Source organism: Andrena cerasifolii, chromosome 5 (genome assembly GCF_050908995.1).
Source record: "Andrena cerasifolii isolate SP2316 chromosome 5, iyAndCera1_principal, whole genome shotgun sequence".
Lineage (NCBI taxonomy): Eukaryota > Metazoa > Arthropoda > Insecta > Hymenoptera > Andrenidae > Andrena > Andrena cerasifolii.
In genome coordinates, this window is record NC_135122.1 from 17865437 (window position 1) to 17889270 (window position 23834).

General features: G+C 38.0%; 7 protein-coding genes across 11 annotated transcripts; 2 read left to right on the forward strand and 5 right to left on the reverse strand.

Moving 5' to 3' along the window:
* Positions 1-32: 32 nt before the first annotated feature.
* Positions 33-1700, reverse strand: LOC143368842 (uncharacterized). The gene is made up of 2 exons (XM_076811975.1): positions 901-1700; positions 33-227 (listed from the first exon to the last, which is right to left on the reverse strand). Exons 1-2 carry the CDS (start codon positions 1553-1555, stop codon positions 157-159), a joined length of 726 nt encoding a protein of 241 aa, XP_076668090.1. The 5' UTR covers positions 1556-1700; the 3' UTR covers positions 33-156.
* Positions 1701-1851: 151 nt separating this feature from the next.
* Eif3e (eukaryotic translation initiation factor 3 subunit E) lies at positions 1852-10060 on the reverse strand. Of its 3 annotated transcripts, none has more exons than XM_076811957.1 (9): positions 9864-10060; positions 9682-9798; positions 9450-9611; positions 9235-9357; positions 8927-9159; positions 8728-8845; positions 8425-8636; positions 8087-8350; positions 1852-2176 (listed from the first exon to the last, which is right to left on the reverse strand). In XM_076811957.1, exons 1-8 carry the CDS (start codon positions 9951-9953, stop codon positions 8092-8094), a joined length of 1314 nt encoding a protein of 437 aa, XP_076668072.1. In that variant the 5' UTR covers positions 9954-10060; the 3' UTR covers positions 1852-2176; positions 8087-8091. The 3 variants fall into 3 exon arrangements, with proteins under 3 accessions (XP_076668072.1, XP_076668071.1, XP_076668070.1); XM_076811956.1 differs by lacking the exon at positions 1852-2176 and adding an exon at positions 7704-7949; XM_076811955.1 differs by lacking the exon at positions 1852-2176 and adding an exon at positions 7704-7933 and having other exon boundaries at positions 9864-10059.
* Armi (probable RNA helicase armitage) lies at positions 2424-7782 on the forward strand. The gene is made up of 7 exons (XM_076811943.1): positions 2424-2563; positions 2644-3510; positions 3629-4517; positions 4676-5565; positions 5798-6367; positions 6445-6690; positions 6767-7782. Exons 2-7 carry the CDS (start codon positions 2674-2676, stop codon positions 7154-7156), a joined length of 3822 nt encoding a protein of 1273 aa, XP_076668058.1. The 5' UTR covers positions 2424-2563; positions 2644-2673; the 3' UTR covers positions 7157-7782.
* Positions 10061-10687: 627 nt separating the features above from the next.
* Positions 10688-13151, forward strand: LOC143368839 (zinc finger CCCH domain-containing protein 15 homolog). Its single transcript, XM_076811969.1, has 7 exons — positions 10688-11026; positions 11166-11373; positions 11549-11790; positions 11877-12080; positions 12224-12398; positions 12487-12681; positions 12774-13151. The coding sequence occupies exons 1-7, from the start codon at positions 10958-10960 to the stop codon at positions 12881-12883; spliced, it is 1203 nt and encodes a 400-aa protein (XP_076668084.1). The 5' UTR covers positions 10688-10957; the 3' UTR covers positions 12884-13151.
* A 543-nt stretch (positions 13152-13694) lies between these two features.
* Mttfb1 (mitochondrial transcription factor B1) lies at positions 13695-15649 on the reverse strand. Of its 2 annotated transcripts, XR_013085296.1 has the most exons (4): positions 15017-15649; positions 14768-14921; positions 13938-14250; positions 13695-13900 (listed from the first exon to the last, which is right to left on the reverse strand). XR_013085296.1 is itself a non-coding variant. In XM_076811970.1 (3 exons), exons 1-3 carry the CDS (start codon positions 15645-15647, stop codon positions 14007-14009), a joined length of 1029 nt encoding a protein of 342 aa, XP_076668085.1. In that variant the 5' UTR covers positions 15648-15649; the 3' UTR covers positions 13695-14006. The 2 variants fall into 2 exon arrangements, 1 of the variants encoding a protein (XP_076668085.1); XM_076811970.1 differs by having other exon boundaries at positions 13695-14250.
* Positions 15650-15691: 42 nt separating this feature from the next.
* Positions 15692-16725, reverse strand: LOC143368844 (cytochrome c oxidase assembly factor 3, mitochondrial-like). Of its 2 annotated transcripts, none has more exons than XM_076811977.1 (3): positions 16613-16725; positions 16176-16258; positions 15692-16095 (listed from the first exon to the last, which is right to left on the reverse strand). In XM_076811977.1, the coding sequence occupies exons 2-3, from the start codon at positions 16183-16185 to the stop codon at positions 15827-15829; spliced, it is 279 nt and encodes a 92-aa protein (XP_076668092.1). In that variant the 5' UTR covers positions 16186-16258; positions 16613-16725; the 3' UTR covers positions 15692-15826. The 2 variants fall into 2 exon arrangements, with proteins under 2 accessions (XP_076668092.1, XP_076668093.1); XM_076811978.1 differs by having other exon boundaries at positions 16176-16279; positions 16613-16641.
* Positions 16726-20960: 4235 nt separating this feature from the next.
* Positions 20961-23324, reverse strand: LOC143368889 (uncharacterized). The gene is made up of 4 exons (XM_076812095.1): positions 23304-23324; positions 23232-23258; positions 22675-22796; positions 20961-21844 (listed from the first exon to the last, which is right to left on the reverse strand). The coding sequence occupies exons 1-4, from the start codon at positions 23322-23324 to the stop codon at positions 21649-21651; spliced, it is 366 nt and encodes a 121-aa protein (XP_076668210.1). The 3' UTR covers positions 20961-21648.
* Between the last annotated feature and the right edge of the window lie 510 nt (positions 23325-23834).

Sequence of the window (23834 nt, forward strand, 5' to 3'; positions counted from 1 at the left end):
ATGTTTATCATCTTGTTTATAAAAATAATACGGACGGGAGTCATGGTAATAAAATACGTATTCAATATTTTCAATAAAATTTTTTTTTATTTAAATATTGTTTTTTTTATGTTACAGAACTTGTGTCGATTTTTCCTTCTTTCTATCGCGAATTCTTTAATTCGATTGGACACTGGGCTTCCTTGGCTGTGTGGCTAATTTCTCCCTTTTACGTCTTTTCATTCGTTCTATTTAACAAAAATTGGTAATGAAACTTGTCGCGTGTATCGTGTAACTTTTATTCCCGTTCAACAAGCGTACGAATAACATTAATCAAACTATTGTGTAATATATGCTATACGAGGACATGAGGCTAGGACAAATTATAGCTCATTCATAAGTAAAGACAGAAAATTGATATAGATAGAACAGATATTTCTTCTTTCACAATAGAATCTTGATCTTTATATACAACGTGTGCCACTTCAATCTCCTCAGGTAAATATCTCGATAAATATGAATGAACTTTGGAAGTTCGAAATATTTACCTGGAGAAATTAAAGTGGGACACCCTGTATATAATGATTAAAGCACTGATCTATAAATAGTTAAATAATAAAGTATATTTTCCCCGCAGATGTTTCACTTTATTACTTTTAAGTACCGCATAACGTGAGTCAATTAATTTTGTGGTAATGGATGCCGAATGCTTCCGAAGCTAACCCGACGTGCCTGTATCTGACCTCTGCCTTTTCCCCTTCAAACCTACCGACAGATACATTTCTGATGCACTGCATCAATATATCGTATATATAGGTATAATAATATTAAATGTTATCCCACGATTGCTACTTTTTCTATATACAAAATTGAGAAGAAGCTATAATCTGTTCCAGTCATGGGTACCCTGACCATACTTACCCTTTTTCATAGCGATTTTAACATTCATGTCCAGTTCAGTATTATACTCTTGCTGCTTTCTGCTCATCATTTCATCGCGAGCGGCAGCAATCTCATCTTCTAAGTACCATCGCAGAGGTCCCCTGCATCGTCTACAGATCATTGGCTCGTCCAAAGATTCCTTAATTGTGACACCTTTCCCGACATCACTTCTCGGATTAACATTGCGGTAAATGCCTTGACTTTGCTCCTGATCAAATCCGTCATCTCTTCGATTTCTCCGGCGTCTGCTATCATGCACGCCTTGTTGCCTACCTCGGTACCCACCCCGCCGCCCACTTTCATGCCCACTTTGGTGCCCACTTCGTCGTCTACCTTCATACCCACTTTGATGCCCACTTCGGTGCCCACTTCGTTGCGCGCTCCGATAACCCGATCGTTGAGCACTCCTTTGACTGCGTGCAGCGGAAGGCGAAGCAGCATCAGCATCTTGAATGCGGAATCTGATATCGGGCCCTCCTCCAGTTACACAGTACGGGAAAAGCGGTTCAGAATCTTGCCTTAAGAGGCGTAACGTTGGATCGTGGTCTTTAATATCGCAACAGAATCCGTAGGGTTTCGCCCAGAGATCATGCTTCGACGTGCCAACGCTGAATTTCTTAGTTGGGCTTCTCATCTTTTATTTAGTTATTTACTTATATGTAGCTATACACTTGAAATTTAGGCGAAGAGCATATTAACGAGAAATCGTAAGCATTTTAGGTTTTTAATGTGTCAAAAATAGGTTCGAAATATTTGAAAGGACTATCTAGAAAAATCATTGTTTATGCGTAGAGTATAAAGTTCATTATTCATTGGAACGAATAATACTAAACTTTAATTGGTTTATAATAGGCATTATAAAAATGGGAAAGAGATAACAACGAAGGAAACAGATTTATATACGTTCTCGCCGGGGATAATAAAGAGAAATTCTTTATTATAATATAATTCTTTATTTTCTTATTTATATACTCAATGATTAATAAAAAAAAGTAAGGATTCGAAACAATCTTCCCGCTGTGATTACTACGGCTCTCGTCGCTTCTAATTGGCCTAATCATGCCAAGGTATGGTCAAGTGGGAGGTTTATTGACTCGCAGCCGAACAGTCTCTGGCAGAGACTCTGCTTTCCACTTTCCAGTCATTTCCAGTTTCCAACTCCCAGTTCCTTTAGTTCTGCTTGGTTCTACTCGGGGCACCTATGCAGGTACGCTCGAAGAGCACTCTCCTGTCCACGTTTTCCAATCTCGTCAGCCTGTAACATTAAGCGGTTTGACGCACAGTTAATGTAAATGAACGAGGCAAGCCCAGAAAGCACGTGTATCCACGTGTATCCGCAGACCATCAAATGACCTGCAACGTAACTCCGAAGCGTTACTCGTAAAAGTATGAATTCCTCCGCTCTGTCATCTGGAAGTTTAGGCCATTCACCAGGGCAAAGAACGTCGGAAGCTCAAGATTCGGAACTAACCTCCAGCAGGAATCAAACGTCGAAGATCCTGAATCAAATGAAATCCGAGTTGCAAGGGCAGAAACAACAGAAACGTCTGCACCGAGTGTTGCACTTAAAACGCGTCCAATCGTTGAGAGAGGAACTGGATTACCTGAAAGCAACCGAGTGGAGATATCAGCCAATCGACCGGTATATTTTAATGTTTGAGCACTTGTTCGTGTGTAAACTTCTTTCCTGATTGTAACACATTGCATACTTTCATTTCATAGGTACATGGATAGAAACAGTAGAAACTAAACATGCTATCTTTAATCTATACTCTTATAAAGTATACCGTAGGATATAAGTCGTCCACGAAAAGCGACACAGACGAAATCAACAATGTCATAGCTCGCATCGAGAATGCCTACAAGGAGGAGACGCAGAAAGATAAATATTTTAATAAAGATGATTGTTATTACAAGACAGGAAAGATCACTTTCATGGCGACGGATTACGTTCTACTTGATGACTTTTATATGTGCGATAGAGCGAACATCTCGCCAAATAATTTAGCAATAGGCGATCATGTTCATTATTCTGTTTCACGGGAAAACCATGGAGAAGAGCATAAGATAAGGAAGATTATTTCTGTGATAGACGAATCTTGGGATGACGTCCCTGCGGACCCTCTGCCAAACCCTGCAGAACCTCCGCCAAAACCTGTTAAACCGCAAACCTTAACAAAATGCATAATCGGGAAAGTAATAGAATGCAAGAATCGATTATTAACTATAGAACCTGACGATATTTCTGTCGACTTAAATAAAGTGCAATCTGAGTTTATCCCTGTAATTGGAGATTGGTTGAAGCTGGAGTCCGAAGTGGAGATTAATGAGGAGTCTTACGATTTGAGCGGAGATATCTTAGAGATAAAGAGAATACAACCACTGAGATCGAAGCTGGATATTGGAACTGTATCTAGTTATGACCCAAATAAAGAAGTCGGCGTTATTGGCAAAGACGTTGTATTCACTAGAAGGATATGCGATTTGGGCTACATTCCTTGTGTCGGGGACAAAGTGATTAGCGACAGTGTCGAAAGTGATCAGGGAATTTACACATGGAGGTCGTTAACCGTGGTTCCAGTAATTCAGGCAAGTGCTGTTTTGAAAGTAACTGATTTGGACGTTAACGGTTCTATTGGGATTAAGTGGAACAGTTTGATGTAATAATTGAAAATGTATGTAATAGAAATGTATCTGTCCTTTATAGGTCTCAGGAAAAAAGACTGAATTACCAACATTATGCAGTACTCATATAACAAGAAAGAACTTAAACGAACTCATGAAGGATAAGTGTGATATAGTTATTAGTAATAATTTAAACATTGATTTAAATGTATTAGAAGAAACAGATTTAACAGTTACAGTACAAAATGTAGGTAATACTGTTCGTGTATTACGGAAAGGTTGTTTCATGATAAAGAAAGCTCAGTCTCAACTATATTTAGTGCAACCGAGCGCTGCTGATAAAGTTTCAGTATTAAGTCCTTCCGACACTTTGACTTACATATTCAGATGCAAGGGGAAATTTATTGGTAGGAGCGAGGAGTTATTTATTTTTAGTTTTAAAGGTTTTGAAATCGGAAGAATGTTTTATATAACTGTCACACCTAAAAATATACAAAAGAAAACGTGCTCTAAAGGCAATAATAACAGAACCAATAAACATAGCCACTTGCTGGATCTGGATGACTGGAATCAAGCTACATACATTCCAGGCATTCGTCCGTATAGGCCGCCAGCCTTCATCAAAGTACGTAACGTAATATTTAAAGTCCCAAAATGCTATTGGGACATAATATCGCAATGTATAAATGAAGGTAAATCACAAACTGAATGCGAACAAGATGTGGGAGATGCTATACCTTGCCTATTGGGTAGACTCAGTTTTCAAACGTACAAGGATCGTTTTCATGCTTTATTATATTTGGAAGATATTGCTCAAACGATAAATATGCAACAGTACAGTATAGAAAGCACAATCTTGAGGCACTGCGGAGAATATTTAGTGATGGAAGTACCTGGTCTTGCAGAAAAACGCCCGTCTCTTCTTATTGGCGACAGAGCTATAGTATCTTTTAAGTGGGATGATTCTCAAGGTATGTTAGTTAAGCTCGGAAATATTAATACACATACAGAGTTTTCTGTAGAGGAAAGTGAATTAAACTAAAGTTGCTAAATTAATTCCTTGTGAGTTTATGTGAATTATTTAATATCGTATGCCATAAACTAAAAGCTCCCGTTTTGTGTGTTACAGGAAAACTGAAATATGAGGGATGTATTCACAAAGTTACCAGCTCGGAAATTTTCTTGAAATTCAATAGAAAGTTTCACGAAGAATATAATTGTGAAGATTGTCAAGCAACGTTTAAATGTTCAACATCTGTCATACAACGTTGTCATAATGCCATCAATATGGCTACAAATCGCCTGGGACCTAATTTATTGTTCCCTACGCACGTAATTGAAAAAGACTCTCAAGTAAATCTCGAAGAAATTGAAATAACACGCAAGCCAGTTCCTAAACAGATTATTCATCAGCGAACTGATTCCATATCATCGGAGTCTTCTTATACTAGTACTACTTCTATAAGCAATAAATCCAGTAGTACAAATAAGTCATTCTCAAAAGTGTCAGTCATAGAAAGATTATTCAACATTAAACCAGTAGAGTGCAATTCAAACCTTGAAACGAGCCTTGTTTCAACAACACATGACAATCAATCTATCGAAACGAAGAGCGAGATAAGCATGACGAAGAGTGAAACAAGCGTTCAACAGAATTCGGTAGATACAGTGTCGCCAAAGAATTCGAAACAAGAATCACCGGTTTCTTCTCACAACGCTGAATTACAACCGTACCTTTCGCAAGTGAAAAAACGAAAGATACTTTGGTTCAATAAAAGACTAAATTATTATCAAAAAGAAGCTGTGAAAAACATATTGAAGGGGCAAGCACGGCCATTACCGTATGTAATATTTGGACCACCCGGTACAGGGAAGACTGTTACTCTTTGTGAGACAATTTTGCAACTTTTAACAATAATACCTGGAAGTCGATTGTTAGTTGCTACACCATCTAACAGCTCAGCGAATCTTATATCGGAACGACTTCTAGATAGCGGTGTACTTAAACCTGGCGATATGGTATTTTATATTCATATAATACAAAAACTTTGCATAGACCTGGCTTTCTCATTATTAATTAAAAAGTAATTAATAATTGTATTATCAACATACTGCTCGAAAAATTTAGTTCTATCAATATATAGTATTAAAAAGTTACTTTATTACAATAGAAATATGAATGCTAATCCGCTTTGAATGATCGCATACTGGATAGTTAGCATTAAATATTTCTTTTGTATTTTTTTCATAGGTACGGCTTGTAGCTCATCATTGTTTGGGTAGTGATTCTATACCTGATAAGTTATTGCCATATTGCGCCACTGCGGAAATAGCGCAGGAAGGAACATATGAAAAAACAAAATACAGCGGAGTCGGGCCAAGAGTAAATTGTCCTATGAGCGTACTTGGACGGCACAGAATTACTATCGGTACCTGTATCGCGTTGGGAATATTGCACAATATGGGTTTCCCTCGTGAACATTTCTCACACGTACTAGTCGACGAGGCTGGCCAAGCGACGGAACCAGAGATCATGATTCCACTTAATTTTATTCATTCTGATCATGGGCAGATAGTTCTTGCGGGTGATCCATTGCAGCTTGGCCCAGTCGTACAAAGTAGATTAGCGAAGAATTTTGGTTTGGACGTGTCTTTTCTATCGAGGTTACTGCGTCACTTCCCTTATCAGAAGGATCCTAATGGCTTCGAAACGCTGTACGATCCTCGGCTCGTCACGAAGCTTGTTATGAATTATCGAAGCTTACCGGAAATACTTGATTTATCAAGTTCACTGTTTTACGATTCTGAGCTAATACCACAGGTACGTATATTTAACCGACGACAATCATATTTCGGATATTTATTAAATAAAAATACATAATTGAATGATATTTATAGATTTCTTCCAAAAGAAGCAAGGAAGCTAAGATTTTGCGGACATTAGCCGCTGAACTACCAGAAAGAAACGGTTCTCCGCCGTCAGTAGTCTTTCATGGCATTAATGGTCAGAATTGTAAAGACACTGATAATCCTAGTTGGTATAATCCTGAGGAAGCAGCGCAGGTGTATCTTTACTTGTTAAAACTATATAAATGTGGTCTTTCGCCCGACGATATTGGAATCATAACTCCTTATCAAAAGCAGGTAAAGTAGTTGAATGTGAATTTAAAATAATCAATCTAAGAAGTCACATTTTATTAGTATCATTCACTGAATGCAGGTCCTCCAAATTCGAGACTTGCTCATGGAACTAGACGTGCAGTTGCCAAAAATCAGCAGCGTGGAAGGATTCCAAGGTCAAGAGCGTAATGTCATCATTATATCAGCCGTACGGTCCTCGAATAATTTTGTAAACGAAGATATCAAACATTCTCTCGGATTCGTGGCTTGCCCTCGAAGGCTCAATGTCGCAATTACTCGTGCTCGCGTTTTAGTTATAATTTTAGGGAATCCTAGACTGTTAGCCCAGGACCCGTATTGGAGGAGTGTCTTAATATACTGCATCAATCAGGATTCTTATACCGGGTGCAGTTTTGTCTTCTCAGACATAGAAGATTCTCAGGCGATAACAAACGATTCTTTGGTTGTTAACGAAACGGACAATTTGTGATGATTCATGACAATACCCATAGATTACGTCTTTTTTATATTTGTCGAGATATCTGTTACTGAAGCAAGAAATTACATATTGTCCTGTGCACAGTGTTTTTACAGAAAAATAAACAATATTGTTAGTATCATTAAAAATGCAGCTTAAAAGCTAGATTACTTTCGGATAGATCAGTGCAAAGTTTTATTACGAGACGCATAAAAAAAAACCTTCCGCGAAATATTTAGTCTTAAATGATCATTCTTAATTTTCAACTCTTGCCCATCTCTGATCTCGACTCGCCGTGTATGTTGAGTTGTGGAATGAACAATTGTATTCTGCTTTTTCTTCCTTTTTTTAATTAAATATCTTCCGTCTTTTCTGTTAGAATATCTTTTTAAATGTCTAATGATGAAAGTACAGTAAATGATAGCAAGTATTATCGCAAGTACTCGATTACTTCCTTCCTTGCACATTTCGAATAATGAAACGTGCAGACACGTATTACAAGACGTACAGCTTTTACGCTGTAATTTACACATGTGTGTTGTAATATATTCGTACAATACTGATGCAAATATATTTTTATTCGAGTAATATAATTTTTTGTAAGAATCAATGAATAAAAATATATTCGTTTCATGATATATGGTCGATCTTCCCTTGGCGCGCATGCAGCTGAATTATTTCAATCTCAATGTTCTGTTTTCACTGCGGGTTGAATTAAGTGCCTTCTCTGACAGTATCCCTGCTGATCGTGACGTGGTGTCACGAGTCCAAATTCCAAGAAATTTGACGCTGCAACGAATGGAGCCTTTAGGTACGATGTATACGATCAATAAAACTTTGCATTTAGAATGTAAAAGTCTTTTGTATCTTTATAATTTAGTCACGCGTGAGGGAATTTTGTAATGAAAAATGTAAGGAAAAATAATTGTGAATGATACTGACCTTGTTTAGTTCCACACTATGCTTACAGGATCCTGATTCTTAGCCTTCAGCTTGCGTTCGATCAAGTTCTCTAACGCTTCGCTTCGTACGCTCAGCGTCTCAATTTTCTCAACTAGTTGTTGATACGGTGAAGCAGGCTGCCCACCCATTACAACGTGTCCTAACTTGCTGTCTATTTTAGCATCTAGCCGCGCGTTACGTATTAAATTAACGATCCAACACTCTGCCACGTCTGCCTTCATGTTAAGCTTCTCTGCAAGCATTCTGCAATAAAAAAAGAAAATGTTAGAAAACGTTGATAACGTCCTCTTCGCAACATATTGAGAGAGCTATTATACCCAATACTGATACACTGATGAATTCTGCAGAATGTTTCGAAGATCATCAAACGAGCATTCTCTACAAATTCACTTAATAATGCGATCAAGAAAAAGTCATTAAATACAACTGTTTGACACTCTTGTAATTTCTGTCTTGCTCCGACGAAGTCATAATTCACGTATAAATGTTCCAGAAACTCTGTAATAGGATCGCGATACGTATACGATTCCTGTTAACAGAAAGTAATGGATATGTTAATTTGAAGATTTCAAATAACATGAAAAAAAAAATGAAGTTCCAAGAAAAGACTGTTTACAGACCTGTTGTATTACTTTCACGAGATCCTTTAGTATGGACCGCCTGGAACGATTGACAATGACAGCAGCAGCTAAATAACGCAATATATGCGGACACATTGTCTGAATAGCATTTAGGTAACTGTAAGAACAAGAAATAATCTTGAGCATTTAATTACACTTAGTATGTTATTTAAGGATGCTTTTTAAAGTATAGACGTACTGTGGCCGATAGAGGAACATTTCTATGATTAAATCTCTGCCCTTTACATGATTGAAAAAGACGAACAAACTCCAATGAATGAGCCATGTCCTTTGTTGTAATATTTGAAGAGAGTTCCCTATAACATTACTGTCGATGTATTCCCTCAGCTTGTTTACATCCTCTAATGCAGTCTCCCAGTTTTGCACCAAAATCTCTGACGCCAATTTACCCCAAAGCACGTTTAAATAATTCTGGAAATTTACATATGCGCGCATTATTGAAACGTGCTAGTTTCAACCTTGTAATTGAACACTTTGTGGCCATACCTTATCTGCTGGTGGCATTATAAGCATATAGAAATATAAATATGAGGTAGAAACCGAATAATTGCCGCACTCGTATCTATACTTTGCCAACTTCACGAAACTGTCCATCATTTCTACTCGGAACTACAAACACACAGTAAATAAGTTAACGTGAACTTTGATTTGTATTATTTGAAACTGCTATGGCATTGCGTTATATATTTTATTATACTTACATCAGACTCCTGAGTAAGATAATTGTTCAATGCTTTAGAATCTCTCATGTTTTCCATCTTCTTCATGACCTCCTCGTTATTCATGAGCGCGATCACGACTGATACATTATCCTGCAGAACTCTGAGCTCTTGCAGCACATCGGCACGGCGGGCTTTCAACTCCTACAATTAAAGCTCTCGTAGTCAGGCTTGTCATTCACAAATATTCAGTTATATCAGAGTCTATTCGTACCTCCGGCACTTCCAAGTTCGGATACAGCTGCTTCCTGATGTCAATGGTGTAATCTATCATGTTCGTTTTACTAAGTATATCGAGTTTGGCTTGGAGCAACTCGTCTTCATCGTAAATCTGAAAACCGTGAGTGCATTATAACCAAAGCGCATATGGCGAATATATTCCACTTTTTGTTATACCTGTTTCGCAGATAAGAACTCCAGGAGAGGGAACACTAAATGTCGATCAAGATATTGACCTATACGAGATGTCAAATCGAATTTCGCCATTTCGATTGTTGGAGAAGATTGAGCAAAAGCAGTTCTAACCACAATCTACAATTAAAAAGGCCTCTGACCACGCTCTGCGTTAACGTCAGAGAGTATAAAGTGGATTGACTGAAACGTTTCCGCAACGAAATAACGTGTTATAACCTTTCAAACTGTGCCACCAGAGTGCTACCAAGAGCAGTCTTTTTTCTCGCAAGTTATAGAGAGCTCCGAGTTTACTAAACATAAAATATTAATATATATTCAATTATTAATAAGTAAAATTATAGTAGAAATATTTGTAAAGGGTATTCTAGGAGAAAATAAAGCCTTAACCACAACCTTAATATTCTAATATTTTTATTTATTTTGAATGGCTAAAAAGCCTGTCATATTTCGATATTCCAGCGCCAAAGAAAATAAAGTACTTTTCGAAGCCTTGAAAAAACCCTTATACATTTGAAATTATTGATAACTTATAAATATTTCATATGAAAATTAGACAATGAAAAAAAAGCAAGTGAAATGTAATGGGATTTATAGGAATTCATTCAAAATCGTTACAAATATCTCTAGAATAAAATAGGTTGCAAAAAGTTAATGATTACGTAAAACGAATGTACGATACTTTAAGTATTAACTTAATTAATAATAAATATTGAGTTTATTTTCAATACTTTACACTGCTTTAAAAAGTAGTCAGTGATGAAATTTCTTTACTTACAAGTTAAATGAAAGTATACTTTCCAAGTTAGGTTATATTCGATTTATTTGAAAAGTCTGTTAAACAATATTTGTCCAATAAGAGAATCGAGAACTGGGCCGAGTAAACAACGTTTAATGCATCTGTCAAACACGAACATACGGAGTATGTATTTTATGGTCTGTCCTGGCACCACCACATTCATGATTTCCGATTCGTGTGCTGCACTGGTCCGTGGTCGGAGGAGCACTGTTCATCTGTAAAATTCTGTGGTCAGAGTTTCTGTATCTAACACTCCTCTAAATACAAATAACTGAATGAAATGCCACCCAAAAAGGCACCTGCTCCCAGTAAAAAAGTGGAGCAGAAGAAAAAGGAGAAAGTCATTGAGGTATTCGAACGCGATGGTTCTTAAGATTGCTAACCTTAAACGCATGATATCCCATATTTCAAACATACATGCACGTGGGGGAATTATTATTATTTCCGATCGCCTTATCCATTTAAATGCCGCTTTCTTCTTCTCGTAGGACAAAACTTTCGGTATAAAAAACAAGAAAGGTGCCAAGCAACAGAAATTCATTCAGCAAGTAGAGAAGCAGGTAAAATCAGGTGGTGTTAATCCACGGAAATTAGAAGATCCTAATATTAAAAAGCTTGAAAAAGAAAAAAAATTAAAGGAGCAGAAAGAATTAGCTCTCATATTTAAGCCCGTGCAAACGCAAAAAATAGAGAAAGGTATTGAATAAAGTAAGGTTATCGCAGAGATCTAGTTAAGAGAAAAAAAATGATTGTCAATAATTGTCTGATTTGTGTCCTGTTACTCGTTGTTTGCTTTATAGCATTTCAACTTTTTTTTAACACTCCAAACGCCAACTACGAAGGTTAAACAGCGATCGCTTGTGTTTTGTAGGAACTGATCCCAAGTCGGTAGTATGCGCATTTTTCAAGCAAGGACAATGCACGAAAGGCGACAAGTGCAAGTTCTCTCACGATTTAAGCATAGAAAGAAAAGCAGAGAAACGTTCGTTATACTGTGATATGAGAGACGACGATGATAAAGAAACCGATACAATGGATAAGTGGGACGAAGATAAATTGAAGGAAGTTGTAGAAAAGAAGCACGGGGGTGGTAATCGTCCAACCACTGATATCGTGAGTAGACGTCTACGATATTTTCATATTTATTCACCCATTTATAGTATATTAGGAGAAACTATCTTATATTTTGTTAATTTTAGATTTGTAAGCACTTTTTGGAAGCAGTAGAAAAATCAAAATACGGATGGTTTTGGGAATGTCCATCGGGACAGAAATGTATCTACAGGCATGCGCTTCCACCTGGTTTTGTGCTCAAGAAAGATAAAAAGAAGGAAGATAAAAAGGACGAAATGTCGTTAGAGGATTTGATTGAAACAGAGCGAGCTAATTTGGGACCAAGCCAAGTAGGAGCATGTTTATAATTAAATTTTCAAAATCTTCTGTGCGATAATTTAGTAGAGAAGAGATTGTTAGGAATGTTTATCGAAGTGTTTAACATAACTTGTAAAAGCGTGCAGTAGCGATGATCTGTTACTTGTGTCTGTAGACTAAAATAACTCTGGAGACATTCTTGGCGTGGAAGAAGAGGAAACTAAGGGAAAAGAAAGAGCAGGCTATTAGGGATGAAGAAAAGAGACGGAACGACTATAAAGCCGGTCGCCAAGTTGGTATATCTGGCAGAGAAATGTTCTACTTTAATCCTGAGCTTGCGGCTGGAGACGGTATTCTCATTGTTAATTTATAATAATTTTTATTAATAAAACTTACGGCATAAGCATCGTACAAAATTATATTCAAAATGTTATTTAGGTATCGACGATGGAGACGAAGCAATATCTAGTTATGTTCGCGAAGAGGAAGAAGAGGAGGAAGAGATGGAGTACAGGGAGCTTGATATGGACAGGCTTGCGCTTGAAGCTAGTGAAATTGATAGTACTGGAATAACTGTAGCTACTTCGGATCGACTGAAAACCAATGAGACAGAAAACAACGAAGATTCTACTGGTACGTATAGAATGCTCGTATTACCGCAGGATGGTATATTAAGTACTACTACAGTTTTTCTCGCGAAGTTACTTACGAAGTTTTTGGGATAGTTACCGTAGGCGAAGGTGCAGCTGCATTAGCAATTAACGAGAACCTATTTGTGGAGGAAGATTTAGAAGGTTTAGAGGACGAGCTAGAAGATTTGGATTTAGAAGAGTGATGAAAATATTTTCTTTAAATTCTCCTCCTTACTGTGTGTCTTCATTTATCTGTACTCTTGCAATACATGTATTATCAGTATATTATCCATGTATTCACTAGTTTCAGGTGTGATGCCTTGTATATTATTACTTACATTCTATTTGCAAGCAGTATATTTACACATAATGTATATGCGAAGAGCTGGTCTCGTGTAAATCACGCCGAATTAAAAGTTTAATGTATTTTAATTTTTAACGATTAAAAGTATAGTTTATCATTTTTTATTACATCTGCAAATTGTTTAACGTTTATTACCTTGAAAAAGTTAAAGGAAAAGACACGTGACATTGTATACTTATGTAGTAGTTATGAGAGTAACTCAACATGGATGGATTTAGGACGATTACTTTTGTCAGTGTATTACTTTGGGCAATAGACGACGTAAAAATTGCTACTGACGAGACTGGCAGACGATGCAGAACATGTTTTCAAAAATACATTCACATATGCGTATTACTAACACATATGGATGTTGAATAATTTAGAGATTTCTTTAGTTGATCCAAAGTTTTATCACATACGCATCATATCTTTATACACACGGAATGCATGAATAAAAGTAGATACAAAAACACATGTACATCACAAATTTTTGATAAGTGTAGAGATCTCAAATCATTAGAATTTTCCCTTAAACGAGACAAAATAAGGAGAAACTTGAACTGGATATATGTAATTATAAATCTGAGCATCGGACGGATATTTACAATAAAAAGAATGTGTTTACAGTTTATGAAAACATTAAAAGTCTATTAACATTAGAATAAGAATTTGCGAGCTGATCGATGACTTCGGTTGTATCATTTATTTGGAATATATAATAAGTAAAATACAATGAAAACTTTTATATTTCTACCGCTGCAATTATTTACACTTTCACAAATACTTCAAGTTAAGCGCTATAAGTTATCGTTTCTAAGTAAGGACAGACGGTGAATTTTGGTGTATGACAGGCGATATTAATGGCATATTTTAACTTGTATCTTTATGTATGTATGCATTTACGCAGGCACTTCTAATAATGAAGTAAGTATTGAATGAAAAGATGTAAAGTGTTACGAAAGATTCATACACCAGTGAAATTAGGATTCTGTATATTCTGTAACTTCTAAATCTTTTATGCTTGACAATGATGATAAACGTTGAGATGCACGATACTCGTACGAGCCAACTCCTGGATGTTTCTCTATTAAATATTTATATGCAGTGACAAGTTTGTCGATATCCTCTACTGTAAGTTGCATTGGTCTCGTTGTTGGATCCAAATCAGAAAGTTTATACATCATGATGCCTAATTCCCCTCGACACTCCAATGGGAACAGTGTTCTACAGGATGAATAAAAAAAAATGAGAATTAAATATGAAATTCAGAAATTTTTTACATAATTATTCCATTTACGCCCAAATCGCCCGTGATTTTCATTAAGTTAAGACGTCAAGAATTTCAAAGTCGATTTTCACGAAAATAAAGTGCGATATCAAAAAAAGTTACTCTTTCTTTTCTACTTGTAACAAGTAAATAAGTCGAGAAAAAGGAAATAAATTTTTTGATATTGCGCTCCATTTTTGAGAAAATCGACTTTGAAATTCTTGACGATGCATCCAGTCGCATATAGGGAAACCTACCCTAATGAACATCACTGGCGATTTGGGCGCAAGTGGAACTCGCCCTTTATTGCGCTAAGAAAATATACATATGTCATTGTATTCTTTATGAAAAATAGTGAAACTTTTTAATTTTGCATTTCTGTCTAATGTCGTCCATTTCCAGGAGAGGATTTATCAATAATAAGATGACCCTGAGTATGCGGTAACACGTTTCAAAGTAAAAAATTGTACTTACTCGATGCCTCGTATACTATATTTTTGACGAAAACTGAAAATGTGTCGCGTTACTTTCTCAAAAATTTTAAACTCGTGTTTCGTGCGTGGAACAGCCAGAGGCACAAACGATATAAGGCCAACATCGACGTCCGGTTTTGGAACAAAAGCTGAACCTATAATTTACAGATTATAAAAAAACAAACGTTTTATACACGAGGTTTAAAAGCGTAAGTTAATTGTAGAACAGAAGAGTGATAGTTTATTCTACCTGGTATCATAAAATGCAGTACTGGGTGTGTCCAAGCTTGTGCCATTACAGATAATCTGGATCTTTGTGGATCGAATGGTTCAGCTACTAAACGTTCAGCAACTTCTTTTTGAAATGTCAATGTCATTCTGACCCTTCCGAATTCCCAAGGGCCTCTCCTTTCACAGATCGCGTGTAGCCATTGTATTATTAAGGGCGTTGACACGTTAAATGGTAAATTGCCGATTATATAAATCTTTGGGCTTTTGTCCTCCCAAGCTTTCATTTCAGTTTTAGGGAAAAGATCGTTCATGCATACTTTCATGATATCGTCAAAAATTATATCCATGTTACCATTAACTGCCCCAAAAGCATCTGCTAACATGTCTAATGTTGATTTAAAACGCCTGTCTTTTTCTATAACTATTAGTTTCTCAGGATGCTGTCTTAAAATCGATCTGGTTAATCCACCAGGTCCTGGGCCAACTTCTAATACATGACATCCAGCAAGATTCCCTGATCTTTTGACCATTTTGTCTGTTAACTTTTCATTTAGAATAAAATTCTGCGAAAGCTGTTTCATTGCTCTTAGTTTATACAGTTTTACGACATCTCTAATAGTCGGAAGAGGCGGTAATCTTAGCCCTGCCATTTTTCCTTGGATTCGTATGACTTTAATAATGAATACAAATGTAATACGATATATTTATAATTATTCAATATTTATACAACGCAGTTACATTAATGGTTCATGTTTTGTTTCCTTTTCGACCTGTGTTGATAGTAGATAACATCTTTAAATTCTATAAACTATAAATGCTACAAACATTTTTAATTTGCGATAGATTCTTTGCTTATTGTTTCGGGCTCGTTAAGATCGTCTAAGAAAGTTTCTTGTTTCACTGCGTGCATGGTATAAAAGTAAATTCCAAGAACAGTGGCCGCTAAAGACAGGCCAAGTATAGCATTACTTTTACGAAGTTTTTTGTATCTGAGTGCCCTTTCAAGATTTATTTCTTCTGCTCGTTTCAGAAACATTAAATCCATAGACTTTAACTCCTTTGGATTGACCTTTTGCATAAAGTCAGTATTTTTTTCACCTAAAAACGAAGCAAATCACACATAAAGTAATAACTTTATGAGGAGGTATTATGTAATAAATATTAAGCTTGCCATTCACCAGGTTGCATTTTTTAAAATTTTTTCTTCCACACAAGTTTGTGCACGGCTGAATTATCTCCACTGATACTCTGCCTCTTGTTACTGTTTGGCAATAGAGAAAAACTAAACTTAATATATATCCTTGTAATTTCCAAATCTGTTTAGCTTAAAGAAAATTTGCAGAACATTTATTGTCCTTGGTGTTACGCATCTTATTTTCTGACAATTTGTATCGATATGTGCGTTTAATAAATTAAAATTAAATGTTATAAATTGGAATAACTTTGTCATGAGGTTCCTAAAAACTAAATCGAGGTTATAGCGACAAACTAGCCTCTTCTTGGATTTGGAGATTACTTAAAATACCCAAATGACAACGCACAATTGTATACTGTGCAAAGTATAGTTTTTGGGGCAGTGTCAATAGTTATGTTAGTGCAATTCGTTGTAAATTACCTTCCGAATCAACAAGAAAATCGAATGCTCGTTCAATTAAAAAACAAACCTAACCAGTTCTAACGTTCCAACACCGCGGATGCGCATCGGCGATGATCGGCTGTAGCGAGACGTGGGACAAATGCTTACCCCCACCATGACCTACCGCCGTTTATCACTTTGCTCCGCCACTTTCGGACACTCTTGGACACACCTAACCCACAGACGAGGTATAGAATAGACCTATCAAGCAATGTATTTTTGTGTCGCCAGTTTAGGGGGTCCTAGGACCCCCTTGCCATTTTAGTGTCGCATGCAACGTTACCGGTGAAGTCTCAAAACAGATTGTAACGCTACGCGTGGTAGGAACTAGAATTAAGCACGAGTAAAACTAGTTTATGTTTTGAGAGTCAATGCCCGCGATTTACAAATGTTTCTGTTAGAGTAACAATTTAAAAATCGTCTTATGAACATATTTCGTTCAACGGAAGAGAACGGAGGAAGAAAATAAAACGATATCACATTCGTCTTTTAACCTTGCTGTCCTATTCCGGTTTATTTAACGCAAAACAAATTTATTTAACGTACAAATTTATATAAACAACAACATTATTTGTGGAAGACATGCTTTCATGATGTAACGTGGAATACCTCGCAAAGGAATTGTAACTTTGTATATTTCAATAAAATGCTGAAGCAGAGAGGACTTTAAAAATTGTGAAAAACTCAACAGTTCCAGTATCTCGCTGAAATATTCCAACTTGCACTTATTCTTCCATCTTAACACTATATTCGTATTCTGGGGTTCGGTAGGAACAATCGAACAACATTTTAAGTTACATAGTATTGCAAGTTAAAGAAATTCTTATATCTAATTAGAATATTTGACAATCACAGCTATCGGCTCGATTCTCATCGATTACCAGGTCTCACCACGAGGAGGTTGCTGCTTTTCGAGACCCGTAGAGAGATAGATGGAATCAAAGTTCCATCGATCTCCCTGTACATGAAGCCTACTAAACCAAAGAGATGGATGGAAACAAAGTTCCATCGATCCCTTCGGTTTAGATATAGAATCTAGGGAACTGCCAAGCAATCGCTCGATTAAAAGAAATTCAGGAAAGAAGGAAAGGCGAAGGGTAAGCATGAAACGAGTATTGGACGGCGCAGTTCCTACCACCCTGCTGTCCAAGTCGAAAGGGAAAAGCGCTCGGCGCCTCCCAGACGATTCCTGTTGCTCCGATGCGACTCGTCAGGAGCAAACACTTGACCTGACTCAAGCCGTCCAACACGGAGATTGGGTAATCGAACCGGGTGACTTACGCAGGCAGTGTACCAAAAGGTGCACCCCCTACGCCCGAAACTTTTCCCTTTGGACAAGAACACCAAGGGATGAAACTGATCCACCCATACCGATTCCATGCTCAGTCACTTGCTTCCGCAAACGGAAGCAGCGGTAACCTCCTCATCGCAGATGAGGAGCCAATAAACGAACAACAAAGTTAACGATTTAGTGACTGCTTGGCAATTTTACATGGGACCTTAAATACTTCATACTATAATAAATTAGCCTAGGCTTCCTTAGATGTCTTCTTTCACTGTCACTTTGCACGATCACTTTTCACTATCACTTTTCACTATCACTTTTCACTAGTAACGGTGAACCTGAAAAGCTGAAACAATCAACTACTATATGTTAGTAACGGTGTGGTCGGCCTGGAAAGAAATTAAGGAAAAGCTTATTGAGTTGGAGACGATCGAGATAATTTCGACCAACAGCGGAGCACGCACGAGCATGCAAAACCACCGCAGAGATAAGTACTTGAAGGAAAGAGTGACAGAAGTCACAAAAACCATCGAAGACATAGACGAGATGAAATGAATCAGGGAAAACCATCGAAGACATCGACGAGATGATATGAATTAGGGCAAACCATCGAAGACATCGACGAGATGAAATGAATCAGAGAAAACCATCGAAGACATGAAATGAATCAGGGAAAACCATCGAAGACATCGACGAGATGAAATGAATCAGAGAAAACCATCGAAGAAATTCACGAAAATGAAATAAATCATTTAAACCCATCGAAGAAATGCATGAAATAAAATAAATCATGCAAACCCATCGAAGAAATACACAAAATAGAACGACTCGCGCAAAATTCTCGAAAGTATGCATGGAAATAGGACAGATGATGGAAAACGACCGAAGAAATCAGATTTCACATTCGCAAAACAATAAAATTTTAAATGACTCACCGAACCCCAAAATTTCACGAGCACCAAGCGAATAAACGAACCCAGGCCAGAGGGGCGAGAGGCTGGCGGAAGAACCAGGGTTGAAATCCTGACCAGGTCCCCAGCAAGTTCAGCAGCTCCGGGGGAGGGGGAGGAAGAACCAGGTCCTCAGGAAGTCCAGTGGATCCAGGTGGCTCGGCAGCTCCAGGGGGGAGGCGGAGGAAGAACCAGGGATGAAATCCTGACCAGGTCCCCAGCAAGTTCAGCAGCTCCGGGGGGAGGGGGAGGAAGAACCAGGTCCCCAGGAAGTCCAGTGGATCCAGGTGGCTCGGCAGCTCCAGGGTTCCCGGAGGTCCTTCAAGTCCGGAGGACCGACGACGACTGAGTACACGAAGATCTGTGAGCTCCTTATGTAGATTTCGAGGAATGATGTCCCCCGATGAAAACAAGGTCGACGGTTAGTTACAATTGCGAAATCCAGCGAATTCTTCGGCAAAAATGGATTTTCGGCTAAAATATCCATTCCAGTGGCTATTGCTGTGACAAATAATGTTAACAACATTTACACTAACCGCCCAGTATAAATTATTATTAACTATAATCGATAGAACTCGAGATATCAAGCAATTTGTAACATTTGGCCTTGGATTTGCAAATGATTTTCTCCGCCGACTGAATTCTTTTTTATTCTCAATGTTTAATCGTTCGATACATTAATGTTAATGCTTATACATATCACGTAGTATTATTTATAATGTATAAATACGTTTTAGTTGAACTTATTGTAAGTGAATAGTTGCAGGAATATTTGGAGAAATATGAGTGAGATACTTGTTAGCATCGGCGAAGTATAGGCTAAAACGATAGACTTATCACCTTATGGGAATTCGCGTTCACATCACTAACACGTAGAGGCACGGTACTCTATGAAACACTTTTTGATTACAAAATCATTTTCTGTTTTTAAACATCCTTCAGTTTCTGAAAAAGTCTTCTAAGTAACGGGTATATCTGAATGGAATCCTGTTAAATTAAAAGGCCTCCCACATGGTCCAGTAATCGATGAAATTGAGAAATCACGAGATAATATGCACTATGCCATGCACACACTTGACTGAACCGATGAATTTCTCAGGGCTAGACAAACTTTTAAGACACTCATGCATCATGCAACTTTCTGCGAGACTTTTAAAATTAGATTTTACTGTAAATTTCAGTGTTGGCGGCAAACGGAATCCAATTATTATTACTTCACTGGAATGATTAAACAGTGCATTAGAAACTTGTGGGAATATCAGTAACAGCGTGAATTTTTAATACTTTTTTCGGCGCACGATACGTGAAAGGGTTCGCGAGGGTACGCAAAGTGCTAATAAACAATGTCATCTTGCAATTTATAGCTTGCACGGGCTTTGAAGAAATGCCATTTCTGAACGCCATAGTGTCTTGATCCACGAAATGGATTTTCGGAGAGAAATCCGCGTGAGTCGTTGACCAACCGAGCCAAAGCATACCGTAACAAAAGCCTACCCTCTTATGTCAAACTCTCTCTCTAAACAAGTCACACGTATACAAGTACGCACACACCTTTCAGCGTTTCAACACATTTCAGAGTAGTTGCTGAGTTGGACGCTGTTCATGAGTAGATGTCACTACATTCAGACCTCAAATTATGGGTCGGTAATACAGTTTGGGTGGCTCTAGGTGATAGGTCTATCCTATACCTCGTCTGTGCAAAAAGGTTTTCAACAAAGTTACAAATGATTTTTGTGTACTCACGAACAACCCCCGGTTTGCAACTTTATTGCAGGTGCAAGAATCGTGCAATGGAATTCGGAACAGGCCGTTTTCAAGCCGCTGCACCTGCAAGAGAAGTTGCGAGCCGCGAAATTGCTTATGGGGAAGTGGGAGCTGTGATGCATTGGTTATGAATTGTGAAGCGTCGAGTGTAGAATGCGGAGCGAAGCGTAACCTATGAACTGTGAAGTGTAGAGTGCGGAATGTTGCGTAAAAATTAAAATTCTTTAAAGTACGGGGTGTTGCCTGTGATGTGGGGCCAGGAGTAGTGTTAGAATGTTGCAGGAATCGAGTACAAACGGTATGGGTTAGCCATGAATACGCAGAAGAATATGTAACATAGTAATATTTATTAGAAACACGCTACAAACAGAACAGATATTATTCTATATAGGTAACTCTGAAATTCGATCACTGTCGCTAATAGATGTAAAATAAATAGTCGGGGAGACTAGAGAATGTGCCAGGCGTAGCTTAGGTTAGTAATTGCACACTTTAGTCTCTTAAATTATACAAATAAGTTGCATAGTACACTGCTTTGTTTCCATAATCTATTAATGCCTTCTATCGCGAGTGCATGGAGGCGTAACATTTTTTCCTGCTGACCGATATGTGTGACGTAATCGGCAGCTAGTGAGCTAGTATAGCGTGTCAAAATAATTTATTTCTTCGCGAGACGTTATTGTAAATTAGATACAATTCACTTAATTGCAACGTTTTCATTCGCTGTTCGTTTAATAAATATATATATGTCTCCTATGAAACTAATCAAAGTGATGTTCTTGATGATCTACGTGTATTCTGAGTTTTAATACTTGACCTTATAAATGACAACGAAATTATATATATATATATATAAAATATATATATGCATGTATATAAATAAATTTTATGGCAAATGGCGATTGACTTATACGAGTCTTATATTTTACATCGATCTTCTAATTCTCCTCGAATGCTCTGTTGATGTTACACAAGCTATGTTCCCCATGGAATATCTCGAAGCTCCCTATCCTTCGTCAAAACTTTGACCGTGCCTCGTGGTAAGTTCCATATTGATATTCCTTGTTCTTCGCTCCGTAATCATCGTTGAAATTGTCGGAACCACTGTACATCGAGAATCCGCGACGAGACAGCAATTCTCCTGGCACGATTGTAGGGTTCGTGTAACAAAAGTCTGCCATCATGCTCGTTTGCCTATTTAGTTGATTGGACCTGGATAATTTGACTAGCTATATACAAGAACCTCGCGCTGGGTGTGAAATGAATGATATAAAAGCAATTTTGAACGTGTTCCACAAATCGTTTAAAGTTGTAATAATTCAACAATATTCTATCCAAGAGACATAATTCAACCCTTTGCGCTCGTACATTACGACTACTAACTTGACTCTACGCTGTATTTGTGCCACGACAACGTGAAACTTATAAAAATCTTAGAGATAGATAAATGAGATAACAAAGAGTTAAAAAAACGTCTCGATAGGCCGAAAAATAATGATAAAAAAACGAGTCTGGTTACGCGCAGGTCTGTTTTAACTCCTGTACTCATCTCACATACTTCCAGCGAGATAAGCTAAACAATCGCGTCGCGGGGCAGTTAAGATATGATATCAATGACGGTCTGCCGTGACTCATGAATTCAATAAAAGCGTACTCGCGTAGAATCTCCGAGAAACGGTGAACAATTGGCAATGGCATTCGCTTTTTAGAATATAAATCTTACGTGACTTATTCCGATTTTCGGCCTACATCGTCGAGGACGTGGCTCATCCCAACAAAACGACAGGCCAGCAAAGCTATCGATACCGGCAATATCAATAAGAAAACTCGTCAGACTTTATAAATACCATGCCTTTAAGACAGAAGCGAAGCTTACTGCGCGTTTCTCTCCGAAGCAAAGCTCAAAGGGATCAGCGTCAAACAAATTCGAAGGGTCCCCCCCCAAAGGAACACGAGGCGGAGTTTTGCGTGCGCCAAAGGGGACAGAGACAATATCGCGCAATCATTCTTTTCATTTATATCGAGTGGAACAGGATACTCACCCGTCCGCAGCCAATCGATTGATTTTGCAGAAGAGGACGCAGACCAAAACGAAAAGCAGCAACAGTGCACCGGCACCGATCCCGCACGCTATAGCGAAATACAGCAATAGCTCATCGATTTCCTGGAAAGTCGAACAACTGGCCTTAGATCTGCAATTAATCGCCTGGGCTCTACTTATATCAACATTCAATTCAACGGAATTCCAAGGAATTCAACGAATTTAAAACGCGCTGATAGATAGTAGTAGTGTGGGGCGGCTGAAAGGATAGGACGTCGATGGGATGCCGGCAAAGCGAAATGAGAATGCAAGAATGTGAAAGAATCTTTGCCACGCGCGGCTGCTTTGCGCTTCCTCGAACCTGCGTTTCGCAATATGCATTTAATGCGGATGTCAACACGCGGCAAACAAATACGCGAGTGCGGTTCGCAACAATAACTTCACGGACCAGAAGGTTCGCGCAGCAAGTAAAATACGCTCAACATCGAATAGATGCCGCGAATACCTAAACCACGCGCGTTTCTTAGTCACTATCGTCTATTCCTACGCGAAACGTACAGGATTATTTATTCGTCCCACGAATCGCTTTCATCGCGTGCACCTCTGTGATTCCCCTTGCGCCAGTTCAACCTTGAAGGCACATAGTTGCATCTCTAATAGACAGCCGGCCGAGTGCTCGCAATTAGCGTTACAAAACAAGCTTTATCGCGGCTCTATGATTAGCCTCGATTCCCGTGAAAGCACTCACAGAACGCGACGTAAGAACGAACGCGACTGCATTTGATTAATTACGTGCAAATAACGAGGATCAGCGTGAAGTAAGAGTTGCCGCGGTTAATTGAAACGAATGACCGATCGGTAAGCGAAGTGCTCGTCCATCTTATCGTTGCATTCACGGAGATGATTACGGGGTACAGGATGCTTCAGAACTGTTAGAAACTTAGCGAGATATAACAAAGCCTTGATAAACGTGGGTTTGCAAAATAGTTGCCCGAGAGAAGTGGGAACTAGTACAGTAACCGGCTACTTAAAGTCAGTGCATTAACAAAGAATAATGTAAAGAAGACGAAGAAGGCGAACATAGAAAAATAGAACCCGTTTGTTTCTTTTGCACGATCGGTTAATTAACAAGTTAGACGTGTGCCCGCAGTTTTGAAATAT